The sequence below is a fragment of the Cucumis sativus genome, chromosome 6 (genome assembly GCF_000004075.3).
Source record: "Cucumis sativus cultivar 9930 chromosome 6, Cucumber_9930_V3, whole genome shotgun sequence".
Taxonomy (NCBI): Eukaryota; Viridiplantae; Streptophyta; class Magnoliopsida; order Cucurbitales; family Cucurbitaceae; genus Cucumis; species Cucumis sativus.
Genome location: NC_026660.2, coordinates 17,715,765 through 17,733,639, shown reverse-complemented (window position 1 = coordinate 17,733,639; position 17,875 = coordinate 17,715,765). Strand labels below are relative to the sequence as shown.

The 17,875-nt window shown below is 35.3% G+C and overlaps 3 protein-coding genes across 8 annotated transcripts; 1 reads left to right on the top strand and 2 right to left on the bottom strand.

The window, feature by feature from the left end:
* Positions 1 to 1,032: 1,032 nt before the first annotated feature.
* On the bottom strand, positions 1,033 to 2,198 carry LOC101215930. The gene is made up of 2 exons (XM_004144189.3): positions 1,974 to 2,198; positions 1,033 to 1,854 (listed from the first exon to the last, which is right to left on the bottom strand). Exons 1-2 carry the CDS (start codon positions 2,083 to 2,085, stop codon positions 1,328 to 1,330), a joined length of 639 nt encoding a protein of 212 aa, XP_004144237.1. The 5' UTR covers positions 2,086 to 2,198; the 3' UTR covers positions 1,033 to 1,327.
* Positions 2,199 to 2,863: 665 nt separating this feature from the next.
* LOC101216175 (cystathionine beta-lyase, chloroplastic) lies at positions 2,864 to 11,898 on the bottom strand. Of its 6 annotated transcripts, none has more exons than XM_011659041.2 (14): positions 11,637 to 11,898; positions 10,557 to 10,705; positions 10,190 to 10,331; positions 10,000 to 10,112; positions 9,046 to 9,116; positions 8,848 to 8,939; positions 7,140 to 7,227; positions 6,953 to 7,064; positions 5,836 to 5,932; positions 5,671 to 5,752; positions 4,953 to 5,070; positions 4,034 to 4,141; positions 3,758 to 3,860; positions 2,864 to 3,356 (listed from the first exon to the last, which is right to left on the bottom strand). In XM_011659041.2, exons 2-14 carry the CDS (start codon positions 10,632 to 10,634, stop codon positions 3,181 to 3,183), a joined length of 1,380 nt encoding a protein of 459 aa, XP_011657343.1. In that variant the 5' UTR covers positions 10,635 to 10,705; positions 11,637 to 11,898; the 3' UTR covers positions 2,864 to 3,180. The 6 variants fall into 6 exon arrangements, with proteins under 6 accessions (XP_011657343.1, XP_031743080.1, XP_031743081.1 ...); XM_031887220.1 differs by having other exon boundaries at positions 10,557 to 10,751; positions 11,667 to 11,898; XM_031887221.1 differs by having other exon boundaries at positions 10,557 to 10,721; positions 11,667 to 11,898.
* Positions 11,899 to 13,360: 1,462 nt separating this feature from the next.
* On the top strand, positions 13,361 to 17,511 carry LOC101216419 (50S ribosomal protein L21, mitochondrial). Its single transcript, XM_004144191.3, has 6 exons — positions 13,361 to 13,702; positions 14,575 to 15,062; positions 15,148 to 15,228; positions 16,086 to 16,187; positions 16,852 to 16,926; positions 17,012 to 17,511. Exons 2-6 carry the CDS (start codon positions 14,622 to 14,624, stop codon positions 17,123 to 17,125), a joined length of 813 nt encoding a protein of 270 aa, XP_004144239.1. The 5' UTR covers positions 13,361 to 13,702; positions 14,575 to 14,621; the 3' UTR covers positions 17,126 to 17,511.
* Positions 17,512 to 17,875: the final 364 nt, after the last annotated feature.

The following is a 17,875-nucleotide window of genomic DNA, read 5'->3' as shown; positions in this document are numbered from 1 at the left end:
CTCACCGTTCAGATGGTTATCTGTTATCTCAAGCGAAATATGCATCTGATCTAATAGCGCGCTCAGGAATTACAGACTCCACCACATCTTCAACACCGTTAGATCCTCATGTCCATCTAACTCCGTTTGATGGTGTTCCTCTTGACGATGCAAGCTTGTATCGGCAACTTGTTGGCAGTCTTATATACCTAACAGTAACTCGCCCAGATATTGCATATGCTGTTCATATTGTCAGTCAATTTATGGCTGCTCCTCGAACAATTCATTTCACTGCTGTTCTACGCATACTTCGCTATGTCAAAGGCACCTTGGGACATGGTCTTCAATTCTCATCTCAGTCTTCCCTTGTGTTGTCGGGATATTCTGATGCTGATTGGGCGGGGGATCCTACTGATCGACGATCCACTACAGGATACTGTTTTTACTTAGGTGATTCTCTCATCTCATGGCGTAGTAAGAAACAAAGTGTTATATCTCGTTCCAGTACGGAATCTGAATATCGTGCTCTGGCTGATGCTACAGCTGAACTTATATGGCTTCGGTGGCTCCTTGCCGATATGGGTGTCCCTCAACAGGGTCCTACCCTCCTCCATTGTGACAATCGTAGTGCCATTCAGATTGCTCACAATGATGTGTTTCATGAACGTACAAAACACATTGAAAATGACTGTCACTTTGTTCGTCACCACCTCTCCTAAGCAACACCCTCCTCTTACGTTCTGTTTCTACTATTGAACAACCTGCGGATATCTTCACCAAAGCCTTGCCATCTAATCGATTCTGTCACTTACTTACCAAACTCAAGTTGATCGCTACTCTACCACCTTGAGTTTGAGGGAGGGTATTAATGTAAATTCTATAAATTAGGCTAATTACATTACATTAGGCTAATTATACTACATTCCTTAGTTAATTTGGGTAATTTAGCTATTTATGCATAATTTTCCTAATACTCTTGTATAAATACACTACTTTGATCAATAAACAAATGATGGAATATTCTTCAGCATATTCTTCCACAAGTAAAAAAGATGAACAAGAAAGAAAAAAAACTTTATTAGCAAAAACTTAGAAAATGAAAGGGCCCTAAAAGCTAATGTGCTGCTCTCTATGTGTCTCTCATAGCAGCAGCGCTATGTGTGGTCAGATATTTCCGAATTGGAAAATTCTAAAGCAAACCCCCCAACATTTACACTAAACACACCATTCCCTACCCAAACTCCATATTCAAACATATATTGAAAGAAAAACTAATAATCAAATTTCTTTAACCATCAGATCAACAGAGAAAGAAGGAGCCCAACATCTGATTCTCACCCTTAATTCTTCAGATTCTTCGGGCTCTTCGAGTGACCATTTTCCTTTCACCTCCACCAATCGTTGATTTCTCTAAATTCACCGGCAATGGAGGCTTCTTATTCTCCTTCATCATGCTACGCAGCAAATACCTTGGACCTGTCTCGCTCCGCTCCTCAGAATATGCTGCAGAAACCGATTTCCTCAAGCTATTCACGAGCTTCTTAGAACTCTGCCGTTTCGAAGATTCTACCGTCACGCCGAGGTTGTATGGAGTCTTTACCTCCGCTACGGATTCTGCTTTCTTTCTCTTCTTAAGCCTTTCGTTCCTCCTCGCGGAGTACTCGTCGTAAAGCCTCCCTCGCTCAAACAGAGAACTAGAATTCACGCTCGATTTATCGCCTACTCCGTTGCTTTCATATTCTTCACATCCTAATTCCATCCTAACCATGCTTGCCAGAGCTCGTAATTCGCAAGATATCGTCCGGTACTCAGGTCGGAGTTCCGATTCTTGCAGATCCGAAGGACGGATCGTTTTCTGAGATTTTGTCAAAGAACCTGTACACAGACAGACAAAAACGTTGTTGATCAATTAAAGAATACCAAGATCAATTAAAGAAAGACAAGAAGGATCTTAATCTACAGAAAATTCAATCGTTGGTTGATTAAAAACATACCGGGGGGCGTTTGCATGGAGGTTGTTGAATTGGATTGAGGAACCCGACGAGATCTGAGCCGCAAGGGGGATCTGGCAATAGGGGGTCGGCGATCAGATCTCATCTTAGACATTGGTGAAGGAAATGCAAAGGGATGAAAGAGAGAGAATCGAATGCTATTTTGCGGTAGAAAATTGAAAGATGTGAATGAGTTTACGTTTAGTTGAGGAATGGGATTGAAACTTTGAATTTGAGATTTAAATGAGAGGAGCGTCCCCAACGGTCATATTTTTTGAACCCTAATATGGATGGAGGGCTGAGCTGGCAACCGCGTGAGATTTATCCATTTATTTCTCATTAAATTGCACTCCAAATATTATTCTTATTATTCTTTGGTTAAATTTTCAAATGTGATCTATCCTTTCGGAAAAACGAAAAATAATTAGTTATATATTTTTTGTATTTTTATGAATTTTAAAATTAGAATGATAAGACTGGAGATTTCTTTTTTAATCAAAGTAAATACTAAATTCCAACTTCTAATTTAAGTAGATTCTAATTCTTTATAAATAGTAGGGTGAATCTAGATTCATAATGTAATCCATTATCATCATTTGAAACACTTGTAAAATAATATTTGGATATAAGATAAACCAAATTCAAGTAAAATAATATTTAGATATAAAATAAACTTGACATTTCACTCTTCATAAATATATATATAGACGTATATGTAATATGTAGCTATATGGACGGACGAAAAATTCTTTTAAGCTTTTATTTGTTAGTGAAATGATATTGAAATGAATGGTATTGACATCATTTCTCTTTAAAGGTTTCTTTTTTTTCTTTTTCTGTTAATAAGTTTTCGATTGAAATTTTTTAAAAGATCAATAAATAGACAAAAACTATTAAAAGATACAACCCAAATTTGTAGTTTTTCCTTATTTTAATATACGACTTCAAAGAATTTTGAGTTCATAAAGGTCCCTACCTTATAGGTCTAAAAGTGTATAATTTAAACCTTTCAATACAAATGGAGAATCCTTTGAGGATGCCATTCTCATAGTTCTCTCACTTCCCAACCCAATTCAAAAATAATCTTGACACACACACATACATGCTTGATCCCTCGTAGATGACCCAATCTCCAAGATTTTGGAGTAGAACCTCTCATCATTTCATCATCTAACTACGGATTGTTTACAAGTTTGAAGGTTCCAAACTCCTAGTGGGGTCCTGTTCGAAGTGCATTGTCTAGATCAGCTATGAGATCGTTAACATCCTCAATACCAACTGATATGCGAATCAGATCTTCTGTTAGACCTCGAGCTTCTCGCACTGCAGCTGGTATGCTTGCATGGGACATGAAGCAAGGCATACTTATAAGGGACTTCACACTACCTGCAAGGAGGGAACCATAACACTCTTCTTTAAGCCTCAAATCCCAAAAGCCAATAGGTTGACCATAAAAGAAAGGCAGAGTGACTGAAGCTTCAATACTCATTCTACTATCCATTTTTGGGCTTGGTTTTGGTTTGTTGTATGTACTTGTATTCTTTATTTATTTATTTTTTCAAAGTTGTTGATTTCATTTTTAAAATAATAAAAAATAAAAAAATTGAAAGCAACTATTGATGTATAATTTTTTTTGAGCTACTTTGAATACTAGAGGCCTGACATTAATCATCTACTTATCATTGCATCTCGTCTTGCCTGAAACAGCCTTGTCTTAGGACTATCCCTAATCATTTGTAGACACGTTAGAGATTGTAATTTAACTCCAAATGGAAGAGAATGATTACCAAAGCTAACAGTTATGCTGAAATACTTGGTACTCTCAACAATATGCTTGGAGAGTGCCAGCGATCCGGTTAAAAAGCTCAGTACCGCTCCTGCGCCCTTTGCCTAAAAACACAAGAAAGTTGACTGGTTAATTATTTTTTATTTTTTTTTATAGTTTATTTGTGAGAGTTTACGGGCTAGCTTACAATATCTAAATTTTATTCATTGTTTCCTTTCTTTTGTATGACTAACAGCTAAGCCACTGTGGATTCTTTACTTTACAATATTACTCGTACCTGAGAGTAATGCAATGAACGACCAGGATGAGTAGGAAGACCTGCATAGTACACTTTCTTCACCCGTGGATGTGTATAAAGAAATTCAGCAATCTTCTGTGCATTTTCCTGTTAATGACATCAATCGATTCAGAAATGAACAGTCCCATACACATAATGACATAAATATACATGTATTGATATGAATAGGCAGTAAACAATATCATGTGAGATAGCGTCTACCAAGAAAACTAAAGAACAAAAATAACACTTAAGGGTGGAAATATATATTGCAATATCAAAAGAAGTTACAAATGAGAGTTCTAGACTGTTCCAATTTTCTAGAAACTATGCTAAAAGCTTTTTACATCGCACCCCCACCCACACACACAAAATATTGGAAAAGCATAATTTCTTGACAACAAACTTGATAGTAGATTTTTCAGGAATATACGAGCTATTCAATTGTCGACATTCGACTTCAAGGAGCACAATAATTTGAATGGAAGCATACCACAAATAAGTATGGACCAAAAACCGAGCAAGAAATCAAGAAACAACATTAACGCAAAAACTGTCAATTGTGTTAAGAAAGTGCAAGATGATATAATATTAAATTTACCTTAACCCATTAGCTTAAGCTTTTAGGTTAATTGGTGATTTAAGATGATATCAATTGTCAAAGCAGGTAGTTTAAAAGGTATTGTCTTCAAATCCCTGCAATGTAATTTCCACCTCAATAAATATTGATTTCTACTTATTGGGTTTTTTACATTTCAAGTCCACAAGTGAGGGAGAGTATTATATAATAAAATATTAAATTTGTATTTACCCATCAGCTCAAACTTTTGGGTTAAATTAAGAGAAAGCAACATGAGTTTGAAACTGACAATTATGGATATTTAGAAAGAGGGCATAAGAATTAGGTGCAGGTCGGAACCTGCTGTTTCTCAACTCTTAGGGCCAGTGTCTTTATTCCTCTTAAACAAATCCAACAGTCAAATGGAGCCAGTCCGGATCCTTCTGCATTTTGAAGGAAATACAACTCTTTTGCCAACCTGGTAGAATGAGAACAAGGAAAATCAAATTAAGTTATCAGAACAAGTGGAAGAAACATCAAGGCATCCTGATACAGTCAAATCCAAGCATGATATATTTCTTCTCTGAACAAGACCACTGTGCTTCGTACTTAGGAAAATACGTAGCAAATGTAGCTTCCTTCATTTCTTCTAATTTTCACAAACACACGCACACAAAGTCCAGTTTTTTATACAATGGCTTCTGAACAATTTTAAGCTATGAACAAGTAGCATAAAAAACAAAAACATAAATGAAATCTGCTTGCAGAAGAGGCTCTTTACAGAAAGATCCCCTGCACTCTTCCCATCCAACTCTTATCATTTTGAAGTCAAGCTGTGCCTGGAATTAGTCCTGGATTTTCCAAAGTGATTTTTTCTTCTGCCTCAAAAGTCAAAGCAGCTTCCAAAGAAATTTATATAAATACTAAAAATATATTTGAATACGCATTTAGCAAGCACAAAGTACACAGCCTTTTTCCTTTCACAGGATTAATATTTGAAATAGATTAATTTAAAATCACATAAAAAGTCATGTATCTATTCTACCTCAGCAGTCAGAAAGCATAGTGCAAAATTTACCTTTCTCCCCTAACAGCAAGCACACCTGCCATTACATCACTGTGTCCAGCAATAAATTTCGTAGCAGAGTGCATAACAATGTCTGAAATCAAAGACTTGAGTGAGTTGATATTCAAAACAGTATTCAAATGCTTCAATATTGAAATTAGGAAGTATTCTTGATACCTGCTCCAAGGTCCAGTGGTCGTGATAATACAGGGGACAATATGCTGTTATCTACCAACACTAGAGCCCCATGTTTGTGTGCCATAGTTGCAATTGTCTGAAATAGAAAGACAAGTGACATGCATCACAGGCGAAATGCATCATTTTTCCTTTCACTAAGCAATTAGCATGATTCCAGGTTTCAAACATGATATAGCAAGTGGATAAATAAAATATATAAAAGTTATCCATTTGCCTCCTTGTAGCTTCAGCTAACCAATTTTCTTTTAGTAAGAAAATTCTATCAGAGAGTAGAGAAGCAGTTCGACATCTTTTAGGAGGGCCTCATCTTAATAAGACTGCACAAATTCTTTTGTGGAATGCAGCCAGAGACTTATTGGCCAATTTGTGGTTTGAAAGAAACCAAAGGACTGGTTGGTTCTATCGTTTTGAAAATGCTCATCATAATGCCTCCTCGTGGGGCACTCTTTCTAAGGAATTCAACATGTACAGCATCTCTGATTTAAATCTGAATTGGGGTGATTTCATTTCGGCAATCTAATCAAGGCTAGGAGTTTTCTGGTCTCCTTCCATAATTGCTGGTGCTTTTGGACAGTCCAGATTTAGTGTATTAGATCTTAGATTATGTTTTTTCTATTTGCTTGGGCTGTAGAGGCCTTCATTTGCCCTCATTTTATATGTTCTTGCAGTTTGTACGAATATGATGAAGTGACGCTAAGGGAGTGTCAACCTAATTGAGATGTTCAGGTGCGTCTACTGATCCCTAAGTTCTTGTGCTCATGTATAATCATCTTGTACTTTGAGCTTTTATCTCATTATTGATATTAATAAAAGAGATTTGTTTCCTTTTAAAAAAAAGAAAAATCTCATTGATTAATGAAATTCGGGAAAACCTCAGGCATCTAAAGGTGATTACAAAAGAGAACACCAATTATTCGGCTGAAAATCCAATGATGTTCAACTGAATCCAAGGGAAGGGATTATTCGGGCTTGCAATGAATTATTTTGGCTAATAATTTCAAAATTATCCATAGCTAACACCTAACTACATGGTGAAAAATCAAGTTACTAGGGCATGCAATATTAGCACAATTGTTTACAAAGTCAGAGACCTTACCCGAATATCTGATATTTGTAATCTTGGGTTTGTTGGACTCTCCAGCCACACAAGCTTCGTTAGTGGGCCGATAGCAGATGAGACCTCATCTAAGTCACTTGTGTTCACACGTCTGCAAGTTTTATCCCTTGCAATCTTAATCCAAGAGGTGGAGCCAGGGTAGAAATGATGACAGTAATCAACTTACTTGACCACAATTCCTCGTCTAGGAATCACTTGTGAGAGCAATCGATCGGAGCCACCATAAATGTCATCACCAGCAACAATTTCCTCACCTGTTAAAGGATCACAAGTAAATAATTTAAAGACTGACAAGATTACTAGTGACAAGGAACTACAACTATGCTCTCTTCTCTCTCCCCCTTTCCCTCTCCCTACCCCTCACTGAGCATGCCTCTAACAAACCTTTTGATCAGTGTTCCACCATTGTCCTCTCATAAGCTCTCTTTCAAAATCTTGCCTGAAATTTTGATAGGAACGACAAGGGGAGGGTGGTCCAACTACTGAAAACCTGTCTCCAATGAATTTCTTTATTTCAATGGAAAAAGTTGTGATACCTAGGATCAAAGAGACCATAGAAAATCCCCTCCTCTCACCGGAAGCAAAGAATTTTTCCAAGAGACCCCTCGCACCATATCAGGAACCACCAACAGAAGTGGAAGTTCTATCAACCATCATGGGTTGGCTTAGTGGTAAAAAAGGACCAATGAAAATAATAAAGGACTTATAAGGAAATGAGTTCAAGTCGCAATGACCAGTAACTGGGATTGAATATTTAAGTTACCTTAGCAACAAAATGTAAAAAAAAGTCGCAAATTGTTTAGTGAGAAAAGTCATATGGCACCTCAACTCAATAAGGCTCTCCTGAAATGCCTTTCAAAAGAACTACTATCTTGAAAATGAACATGCCATTGGGTCCTGTTGTAAGTGTCTATGTTGGTTAGGTTTAGGAAGCCCCTTTCTAAAACTTTAACTTCAACTGCAAAGAACATCTCAGTGAATATTGAGAAGATATTGGATCTTCCAAATGGGAAAGAAATAGTTGCAGTATAGGAATCTCCCTTAGAAGATTCAGCCTTAGGTGACCACTCCCACCCCCTCCAATTGACTTCCCTTTTGCTAGGAAGATGGCAGCTTTGTTGCGGAAACACACTCTAGTTATCAAACCATCCCAAAGGAAGGAACATCAGCAAATAAAGGAGACATTGCTAGCATAATAGATTGCTAGGGCATAAAAAACTTCTTCCTACCTGGAAAAAATTAAAATGAAGTTGAAAATAAAGTAATCTGTGAGATAGTAGGTCGGTAGCTTGGGCAGATTTTTTCAAAGAATTGAGAATTGAAAGGCTCGCCAAATTAACCTCAGATCAGCTTCCTTTAGTTTTGAAGCTGGGTTTTAAAATAGAGTCCTACTCTTTCACTTTGAAATTATTTGGCTGGAGTTTTCCCTTTTAATACCATTCTATTGAGCAATGATGAACGCTGGTTATCTAGAAACTTGACATCAATGTCTTCTTTTTTCATATTAAGCACCATTTACTATAATAATAATTAAAAAAACTAAATAATTCAAATATCTTTAAAAAGATTCTGCAAGCATTTGAAATCTTTTTCTCGTCTTTTCTTTTTACTCAATTTTCCCCTTTCGGTTGAGGGGGCAGAAGAGAGGTAGTCAAAGCCAGGGAAAGAGGGCACCGATCAAGCAAATAGAATGTAGAAATACAGAGCACCTAAAATTTTTACTGACCATCATGAAGGTCCAACGTAGGAAAAGGAATTCACACATGCAAATTGATGAAAACAAAAATTTCAGGACCTATCATACAAACCAATACACAATAATCAAAGAAACCCAAAAGTGGAAAACGCCATGCAAATGGATTAAAAAAACCCACCAGTTCCAACAAGTTGAGCAACTGCAGATAAAGCAGCCATCCCACTGGTGAAGCAAAGTGCTCGATCAGCTTTTTCAAGCTCTGCTAAGAGGCTACATGAACAAAAATTTAATTATTTTGGGGTGAGAGGAGAGCTGCGTTAGTGCCAGAATAGTACCCTTTTTTCTTTCTAAAGTAGGATATAGGACAAAAATGCACCTTTCTAAGGCATCACGTGTAGGATTTCCACTTCTGGTGTAATCATATGGGCCATTTTCTGTTGCAGTAGGCTGCATAGCAAAGTGAAAAATGGAAATCAAGTAAGAAGCCACAGCATTCGCAATGTCAATAAGGATCCAAGGAACAATGCAGAGAATGCAAAGCAAATACCAAACCAAGAAGAAAACAACAATAATTACAATATCAGGTGCATAGTAGTCTTAGTATCGAAGAATGAACTTTGAATCTTGAAATTTCAGTGAATTCAATGTTTGCAGCAAAAAATTGTCCTAGTTACAGTCACGTGAATGCCTCGTCTATGTAAAAGCAATAAACACGTCAACGTTCAACACTAAGGAGAAGTCCAATCAACCCAAGTCCGAGTAGCCATTTTCTGTTACCCATATTCAGCCAAGTCGCTTAGTGTGACCAACCTGACTAGGTAAAAGTATAAAAAATCAGACTAGTCTAGAATACTAAATTGAACCGTAATTTCAGAGGCTGAATTTATAGTTATTAAAAAAAAGTTAAATCCTATTAAGGTCCCAAGACTTTTGTAGGTCCTTAAATTTTCAAATATTCTAGTCTCTCGATTTGTAAATGTTCTAATTTCAATCCCTAGACATAAATGAATTCTTTGTCTTTATTGTTCGTCATTAACTGTTTAATAAGAACCCTAATCTTTTTAGGAACTTAACAACTAACCCATCACATGTAACTACTACACGTGATGTGTAGGGGCACACATTGATGAAGTAAAATAACAAAAAAATAATAATAATAATAATGCCAAGTCTTCTTGTTAATAACTATCAAGGTTAATGATATAGATGCTTTTTTTATTTAAAGATTAGCAACTAAAACAAAATATTTATAAAATAGAGACCTACATGAAATAAAAGTGAGAATCTTGGCCCAAATTTAAACCTAATTATATATATTCCTACCACTCACTTGTTTGAAGGTCGCAGTTTGATAAAGTGGCGTGCTAACGGCACCATAAGGATCAAATTTGCTTTCAAAATTCATTATCATAGTTGAAATGCTTGGCTCTTCTTCCTCCAACTCTATAGCAAGAAACCAATCTTCAAATGCCAAGCAAAATGATTCCAATAAATTTATGCATGAAGCAAAGTTAACTTACCAGCATCATCGATCAAAGTCGATGTGGACACATCCATCTCTTTGTCCATGGAACACTTTTTTGAAAGCATCAATTGATCACACCTCGAAAATGGTGGCTTGTGGAATCCAAAACTCACCAGAAAATTCTTGGAAGTGATTCCCTGTGAAACCCCAATGAAGAACTTAATAACAGATTGATCCATCAGGACCATCACCAAAGCCAGATACAAATTCCAAATGTCATCAAAATAAAAAGCCCAAAAGCAGCAAATAGAGGAAAGATCATCAGTTGGGCCCCTCCCCATATCAATCCTTTCGCATAAACCAAATAGACAATTTCAATAAGAGAAAGATAAAAATAGAAAAAGGTGTAGAGTTATAGTTACTTTAGAACGTCCAGCCGCATCAGAAGTAGGCAGATAGTTGATGATGGACTTTAAATGGATGGAAGAAGTGGAGGCCATAGCAGAGGATGAGGATTTTGCTCTTGTTGCTAGTGAAGCTTGATGAAATTGGTTTTGATTGACCTAAAAGTCTTGGATTGACTCAACCTTACGTTAGTTTTGAAACTTTTAGAGTTTCTGTTGATGTTTATTTGATCATGTTTCAAAAAATGATACTTTTAGTTCATAAAATTTCGAAAGTCTATAACCTCTGCTACATATCAAAGTGGGTGTCAGGAAGAATCATTTATATTTCCTTCCAGCCCTCCATCTACTTCTGACGTGTTTTAGAAGCAAGGCACACATCAGACAATGAGTCTTTTAATTACCTCAAAGCGAGAGAGCGATGAAAAAAACGTGTTAGGGTTACAGTGGTAGAATTTATTTTATTTCACAGAGTAAAAAATTAGTCCAGGTATTACCCATTAAACATGTCACTTTTGAAGCCTTGTATTTATTAAGAAAAAATTGCCAAATGGCAGTTTCATGCAACTCCCTGTTTAATTCTAGGATCTGCCAAGTATTGGCATCTGGCAATTTCATGCAGCTAACACAAATGTCTCGAATGAGACTCTTCTACTACTGCCAGTCTGCCACTTTTTTTCCTCTCTTTTTTTAATCTTTCGGACATTAGTATCTTTTCATTCTTTAAATGAAAAGTGTCGAAATTTGTCCATATAAAAACACGTATATTACTGCATTCTCATTTGCTTTTAGGCATGCCTATTTTGTCTTTCATTATTTTTGTACACACATAAAATTCAGACTACTTCACTATGCACCTACTTACACCAAACTCAAAGTATCATTGGCGATTCATTAATTTGAGGGTAAGAGCTCCAATTTTCACAAAACGCTCATAGTTCCTTTCACTACCACCATGGTATTAATCTAAAATCCACCAAAACCAACTCTAGTCCAAAACTATAAATATTCTGAGGGCTTCTTTTTTCCTTTCATTAGACAAGTTCTAATATAAGTTGGAAGGCAGAAGAAAGACATCAATGGAAATATGGAGAATACCAATGAACAGGAGAGAGATAGAAGTAGTACTGAGGGTGAAGAGAGGCCACGACTTCGGCAAGAACAGAAGGGATGAGCGGCGGCAGCAATGCAAGCGGGAGACGGGCGGCGAGGCGTTTAGCGGTTGAAATGGAGGGAGCCGACGTTCGGAGGTGAAGAGCAGTGAGAAGGGGTGAAGAAGGTGGAGGGGAAATTTTCGTTTTTTTTAGGAGAAGGCGTTAGGGAAATGGAAAATTGCCCCCCAAACCGAAAAACTTAGGAGAATTAGAGAGATGATATGAAAATTAACCCTAAAGTTTAAAAATCAATAAATTAAATTTTGGCATTGATGCTTTTATGAACATGGTAAAAAAAAATACCACTTGTGATCTTAAATGCACTTCTTCCATATTCACTCTTCCCTGCACAATTATCTTTCTCGCCATAAATCTGTTGGATGCTTTTGATTTTAATAAAATTATTTATTACTTAGCGATGAAATTTATGTTTCAGTACCTACCTCTTAAGTATGATTTTCATATATTTAGAATAGGTTTCGAACACTTGTTAGAGTTAAACTCAATTTAAAATGATTTGATATTTTTAGTTGGAATGAAAAATAATTTTGGTACGAGAAAAAAAGTATATTTCGAACACTTGTTAGAGTTAAACTCAATTTAAAATGATTTGATATTTTTAGTTGGAATGAAAAATAATTTTGGTATGAGAAAAAAGAGTTTTGACTATTTCAAAATCACTTTCAAATACATCATTTTTTTTTAATCGATGTGTTTTACCGATTCATTTTCCTTTCATATTCCACTTTTATGTAATGTGCATTCTTGGTTCTTATTCGCCACATTTTTCTTAACGATGAGCAAGAGAAAGAAAAGAGAGTGAGACCAACGGAAAAATTATGATTAGCATGAACAAGGGAAAAGGAGGGAGGAGTGTGTTTTAATTTTTTGTTTCTTCTTAAAAAACACTTGCACATACATCATACTATTAAAACACCCAAATCATGTTTAAGATTAGACTATATTTTTAAGAATATATTTATATGCACAGACGTTTTATCAACACAGACGTTTTATCAACACATTTTTTCTAAATTTATAGATTTATACTCAAACGAATGATATGTTTGTTAGAGAATTTAAATTTTGTTTTATGTTTTCACATTTCTTAATTCACAAAATTTATGTTTTTGAATTTTGTGATTCAAACGGGTGTAAATCGAAAAGCAATTATTCTTTTGTTTTCACATTTCAGACAAAAAATTGGTAACAACAAAAATTTTATCTATCAAAACTCTTATTGAATGATGTGATTCAAACAATGTAAATTCTAAAAACAACAATTCTTATGTTTTCATTGCATCAGTAATTTGAATTTTAAATTTCAAAAAGTAAAATTATATCCAATACATTATATGCATTATGTAATATCTTATCAATTATATAAGAATACAAAACAATAACTATATAAATGTTTATGTTCATTTACAAACTTGGTTCATGTAGTTTTAAAACAATAAATTTTAGTCTATATTAATTAGAATTTGTCATTTTAGTTTGATAAATTGATAGAAAATAGTTTTCGTATGAACTATTTATGAAAATTTTATCTAAATATACATTAAACTCTTAACTTTCTCTTACCAATAGAGACTAAAATGGTATGATTTAACTATATAATACGAATCACATTTAAACACAATTATTGGGGTAAATTAGAGAGGGCAGCTCGAAAAGACAAGTTTCCGTTTTATATTTTCAAAACTATTGTTGCTTTTACCCTTTGATTTTTCTAAACCCTACTTCATTTCACGCCGGCCACCCCCTCCACCCCCTCTCTCCCTCCATCTCACTGTCACCCACTGCACGCCCGACGTGATCTCACCGTCTACCGTCGCACGCTTCACTCTCAGCTTCCGTCATCTCAATCTCCTGACGAAGTCCCCGTCGCTTCCTCCCTCCACACTCGCTCGCCCCTAGACCAATCGGAGTTGGTTATTTCTGTTTTTCTTTTCTAGAAAGTGGTTCAGTCCCTCACGCCCACTGCCGGTCATTTTTCAGATCCCCGAGGTTTTGATTTTTCTTCTATCTTTTCATTTTGTTTCGTTCATTATGTTGTTTAATATGTCCACCCACAAAGAAGTAGAGCAAAAGATGTATGGTTTTTATTTTACTTTTTTGTCGATTTCTTATTCAGTCAATGTGTAACCAATCCAAATGAAAACATAAAAAGGACAATGCATGCTTCGCATATTAGGAAAACAGTACGAACTTACTTGAACAGAACTCTAGAATTCTAGAGGTTGCAAAACTGTCTTTTGAGTTCTAAAGATTAAGAAAATAGTAAATTGAATCAATAAATAATGAATGACAAATGAAAAGAGCGTATTATTCTTATCCGAATAACTAAATAAAATGGAACAGAAAAGTTCAATAAACTTATAAAGCACAAAAGAAAACTGGCCTTCATAATCAGGTACAATAAACTTGTTCAATAAGCTGTCTTGAAAATATTTTTTCTGTTACAAAAGAACAGCAAAATACCATGGAAAAACAGATAGACACACACAAAAAGGATCCACCAGAACAACGAATGGGTAAACCTGGAGTTTGCTTGAGTGTTGAAATAATTATTGATGCATATGAACTGGTGTAGGTTGGGGCAAATAGAAATTGGGGCAAATAGAAATAAAGGATCTCCTTTATGATAAATAGAAGCATTAGTTTTTTCAAAATGTGAAATCCTCCAAATTTGGACCTATTTGGAATATAATTTTTTTTTTTAATTTTTAAAAACAGGATTTCAAATCTCAACAAATTCAAAATTCTTCTCTTCCGTTTCTTTTCCATCCAAACATGTCGATCAAATTCAGGGGTTCCCAACATGTGTTTATGTTTTTATTTTCTTTCTGCTGACTAAGAAGTTTGGAATATTGTGGCAGCATGTGTAGGAGTTGTATATAGATCAAAGGCCATAAGGATCACCACCATGGCGAACAGACGGTGTTTACAAGTACTAACTCGTCATGCCTCAGCCATTTTTTCCACCAAGCCATATATCCACCCGCTGAAAACTGCACCTTCCTTCCTTTCCCAAAATTTCCGTACACATGCTTCTCTATCAAACTGCCTTTCTGCTAAAACTGATCCTTCTTTGTGTACCTACTGGCCACATACACGTTATCTCTCATCTGATAGTCGGAATGGCAGTGAAGATGATTTTACTGAAGATGAAGATGAAGATGAAGATGATGAAGCATATGATAGTGAGGATGATGGTATTTCCACGTCGAGTAGGGTTATGAAAAAGGAGTATACAAAGGAGGAGATGGAGGCTGAAGCAGCTGCTATTGGATATAAAGTATTAGGGCCACTTGATCAATCTGAAGGGGTTTTCAAGCCTTACGAGCCTGCTTTTGCTGTTGTTCAGGTTAAAACCTGTGGCATGTCTTAACGAGTTTTATGAATTAGTAGTTGGACAGTTATCCACTCTTTTCTTTTGGTTACTCTTGTAGATTGGCTCTCACCAATTCAAGGTTAGCAATGGAGACAGTATTTTTACTGAGAGATTAAAATTCTGTGATGTGAATGACAAGGTTTGCAACTCCTATTCCATTCTTCTTTGTCAATGCGTTACATATAGTATAGTTTATCCGTTTTTATTAGACTTGCTAGCTTTTGGCCATTTTTCTACACGGTCTCCTGCTTCCACTCTTTTGATATGAGCCATCCAACCAGATTAGTAATGCTATATCTATTAATTTTTTCATAGGTACTTGTAGAGAAAAAGGATTTAGTTACAGTTTTTCTCATAAGTTATTCCGAACACAATATTTCACATGGGAGCAATTTCGGAACCTAGAACTGAATTGTACTCATTTTTTTTCTCTAAATTCTGTTGTTTCCAGGTTGCAATTTGGAAAGTTAAAATTTGTGCTATGCTATGTTTTTTTTATTGGTAGGATTCGACTTAAACATTAATTTGACAGACTGTAAGGCAATCTGTAGATGAATAAGGATTGAGGAGCTCCTTTGTTTTCTTGACAGTGTGACAAAACATAGTGGAGCTCCTAAAAAGCAATTGTTTTTTGTACTTGAGAAGTTGCACTTTTCAAATTGTCACAGATGAGGCTAAAATATGTGGTGATGTAAATTCGTCAGACTAACTAAAATACGTGTAAAATATATTATCGTTTGGTAGCTTTTATTCAAGTGCTTATTGTTAGTTGCACATGGGATCATAAGGGGATCTTTTCTGACATTTATATTACCCTTTTGCCTTGTCAGTCTTGAACGCCGTCTGTTGATTTTCTCATGTTTGCTTTTATATCTTGCCTACTTGATTTTGATGATTTGTGTTGAACTTCTGTACTGATATCGACTAAAATTCTTCTATGTATTTCATCCCGAGCAAGCTTGAATGATTATTCTTTTATGGATTTATCTTTTGCAGTTGATATTGAATAAGGTTCTCTTGGTTGGCTCAAGTAGCCAAACGATTGTAGGTAGGCCAACAGTACCAAGTGCAGTTGTTCAAGCAGTTGTTGAGGAACATGTAAGAGTGACAGCTAAACTATTTACTCGTTTTTTGTTGCTAATGCAATATATTGTAAGAATAAATTTTTGCTGGCGTGTATTCTCTTGGACTGTTACTATACATTTTCAATTTTCTACCTCTTTGTGCGATTTAGAATCATTTTAGTAACCATAACGATCCAATTGCCAACTTGAGCACCACCTAATTAGGTAAGGTATAGCTCTCAGCCAAAAAATCAGAGGTTTAAATTCCTATCCGCACATGTTGAACTTAGAATAGGAATGCCAGTTTGTTAGCAAAATTTATCTACTTTCACATATCCAGGCATTAAGTTGGATGAAAATACTAGAATCTGGAAACTTAACACTGTTTGGAAGATGCCTAGAAGACATGTTCTTCTAATAATTGTTTCTTAAAAGGATTATGGAATTACGTGTTCTACTTAACGCTAATTCTGCAGTATTAAGTGTAATATATTTGTTTCTTAGTGATTTATTTGCTACAATATCATCATAACAACTTTGTTGTCCTGTCTGTGGTCGGTTTACTAATGTAAATATTTCTTTGGTTGTGCTTTTTTATTTTTTTTCCTCTTAATTTCTTTTTGTTTCCAAATCCTGGAAGTCGTTCTCAAATTCGTGTTCAAATTCTAACTTGAATGATTTTTCCTCCTCTTCAAAAGGCATTAGATGCAAAAGTAATCATCTTCAAGAAAAAAAGGAGGAAGAATTACCGCAGAACCAAAGGACATCGCCAGGTATATCTAGACTATCCAAAAAGATCAGAAGAGTTGCTTATTCAAGTTGTCTGATGACCTCTTTCTACTATGTTTTCTATCTCAGGAATTAACAAAGTTGAGGATCGTCGATATTCAAGGTGTCGAAAAACCAGAAAACATTGGAAAGCCTTCAAAAGTAGCGGATAAGAAGCAAGAACAAGTTGCAGTAGCTGCTTAAGTAGAAGGTTCCATGATTCTTACTAGCTAGAAGTGCTAAGTTGGATCTCCTAATTCCTTAGAAGCGAATCCTTTACTCCCAACTAGGCTAAGGCCACTTTGCTAGGATTCTCATTTCTCTTCTTTATTTTCCTGGCAGTTTTCCCCAAAAATGCGATGCTTCTATTTGAATAAATGGAATTTTCTCATAAGAATTATGATCATACATTTGAGAAGAGTTTGGAATTGTACGGACTAGGATTTGTGCCATATATCATATATGTATGGTAGATATTGAGTTTCTTGATTTGTTGGGAGGTTACAGGATCATACATTATATATTTTCTTTTATTTTTTATATCTGCACATGGATCTCAAAATTTAATCAGTTTGTAGCTTTTCTGTTTTTATTATTTATTACTTTTTAAAGGATTGGCTTTTAGCCTTAAGCTGCTCTCCAAGTAAATCTCTTATTTAGAAGATGAATTTAGGGTTTAGGGGCTTGAAATTTTAATTGCATTTCTTTTTTCATTTTTAATTTAATAAATTAAAATTCTGAAAAGATATTATTATTGCTATTTCCAAGCTTTTATTATTATTATTATTAGATTAGAATACTTTTTTGATAGTGTTTGTCTGTGTTTGTTTCAATTGGTAGGATGTTCAAATAACTTAGACTGTTCAATTCAAATTGTAAAGGTCGGATGGAGTTGGGTTAAATTTGGATTGATATATTATAACTTATAAATATTAAATTCATATATATTTTTGT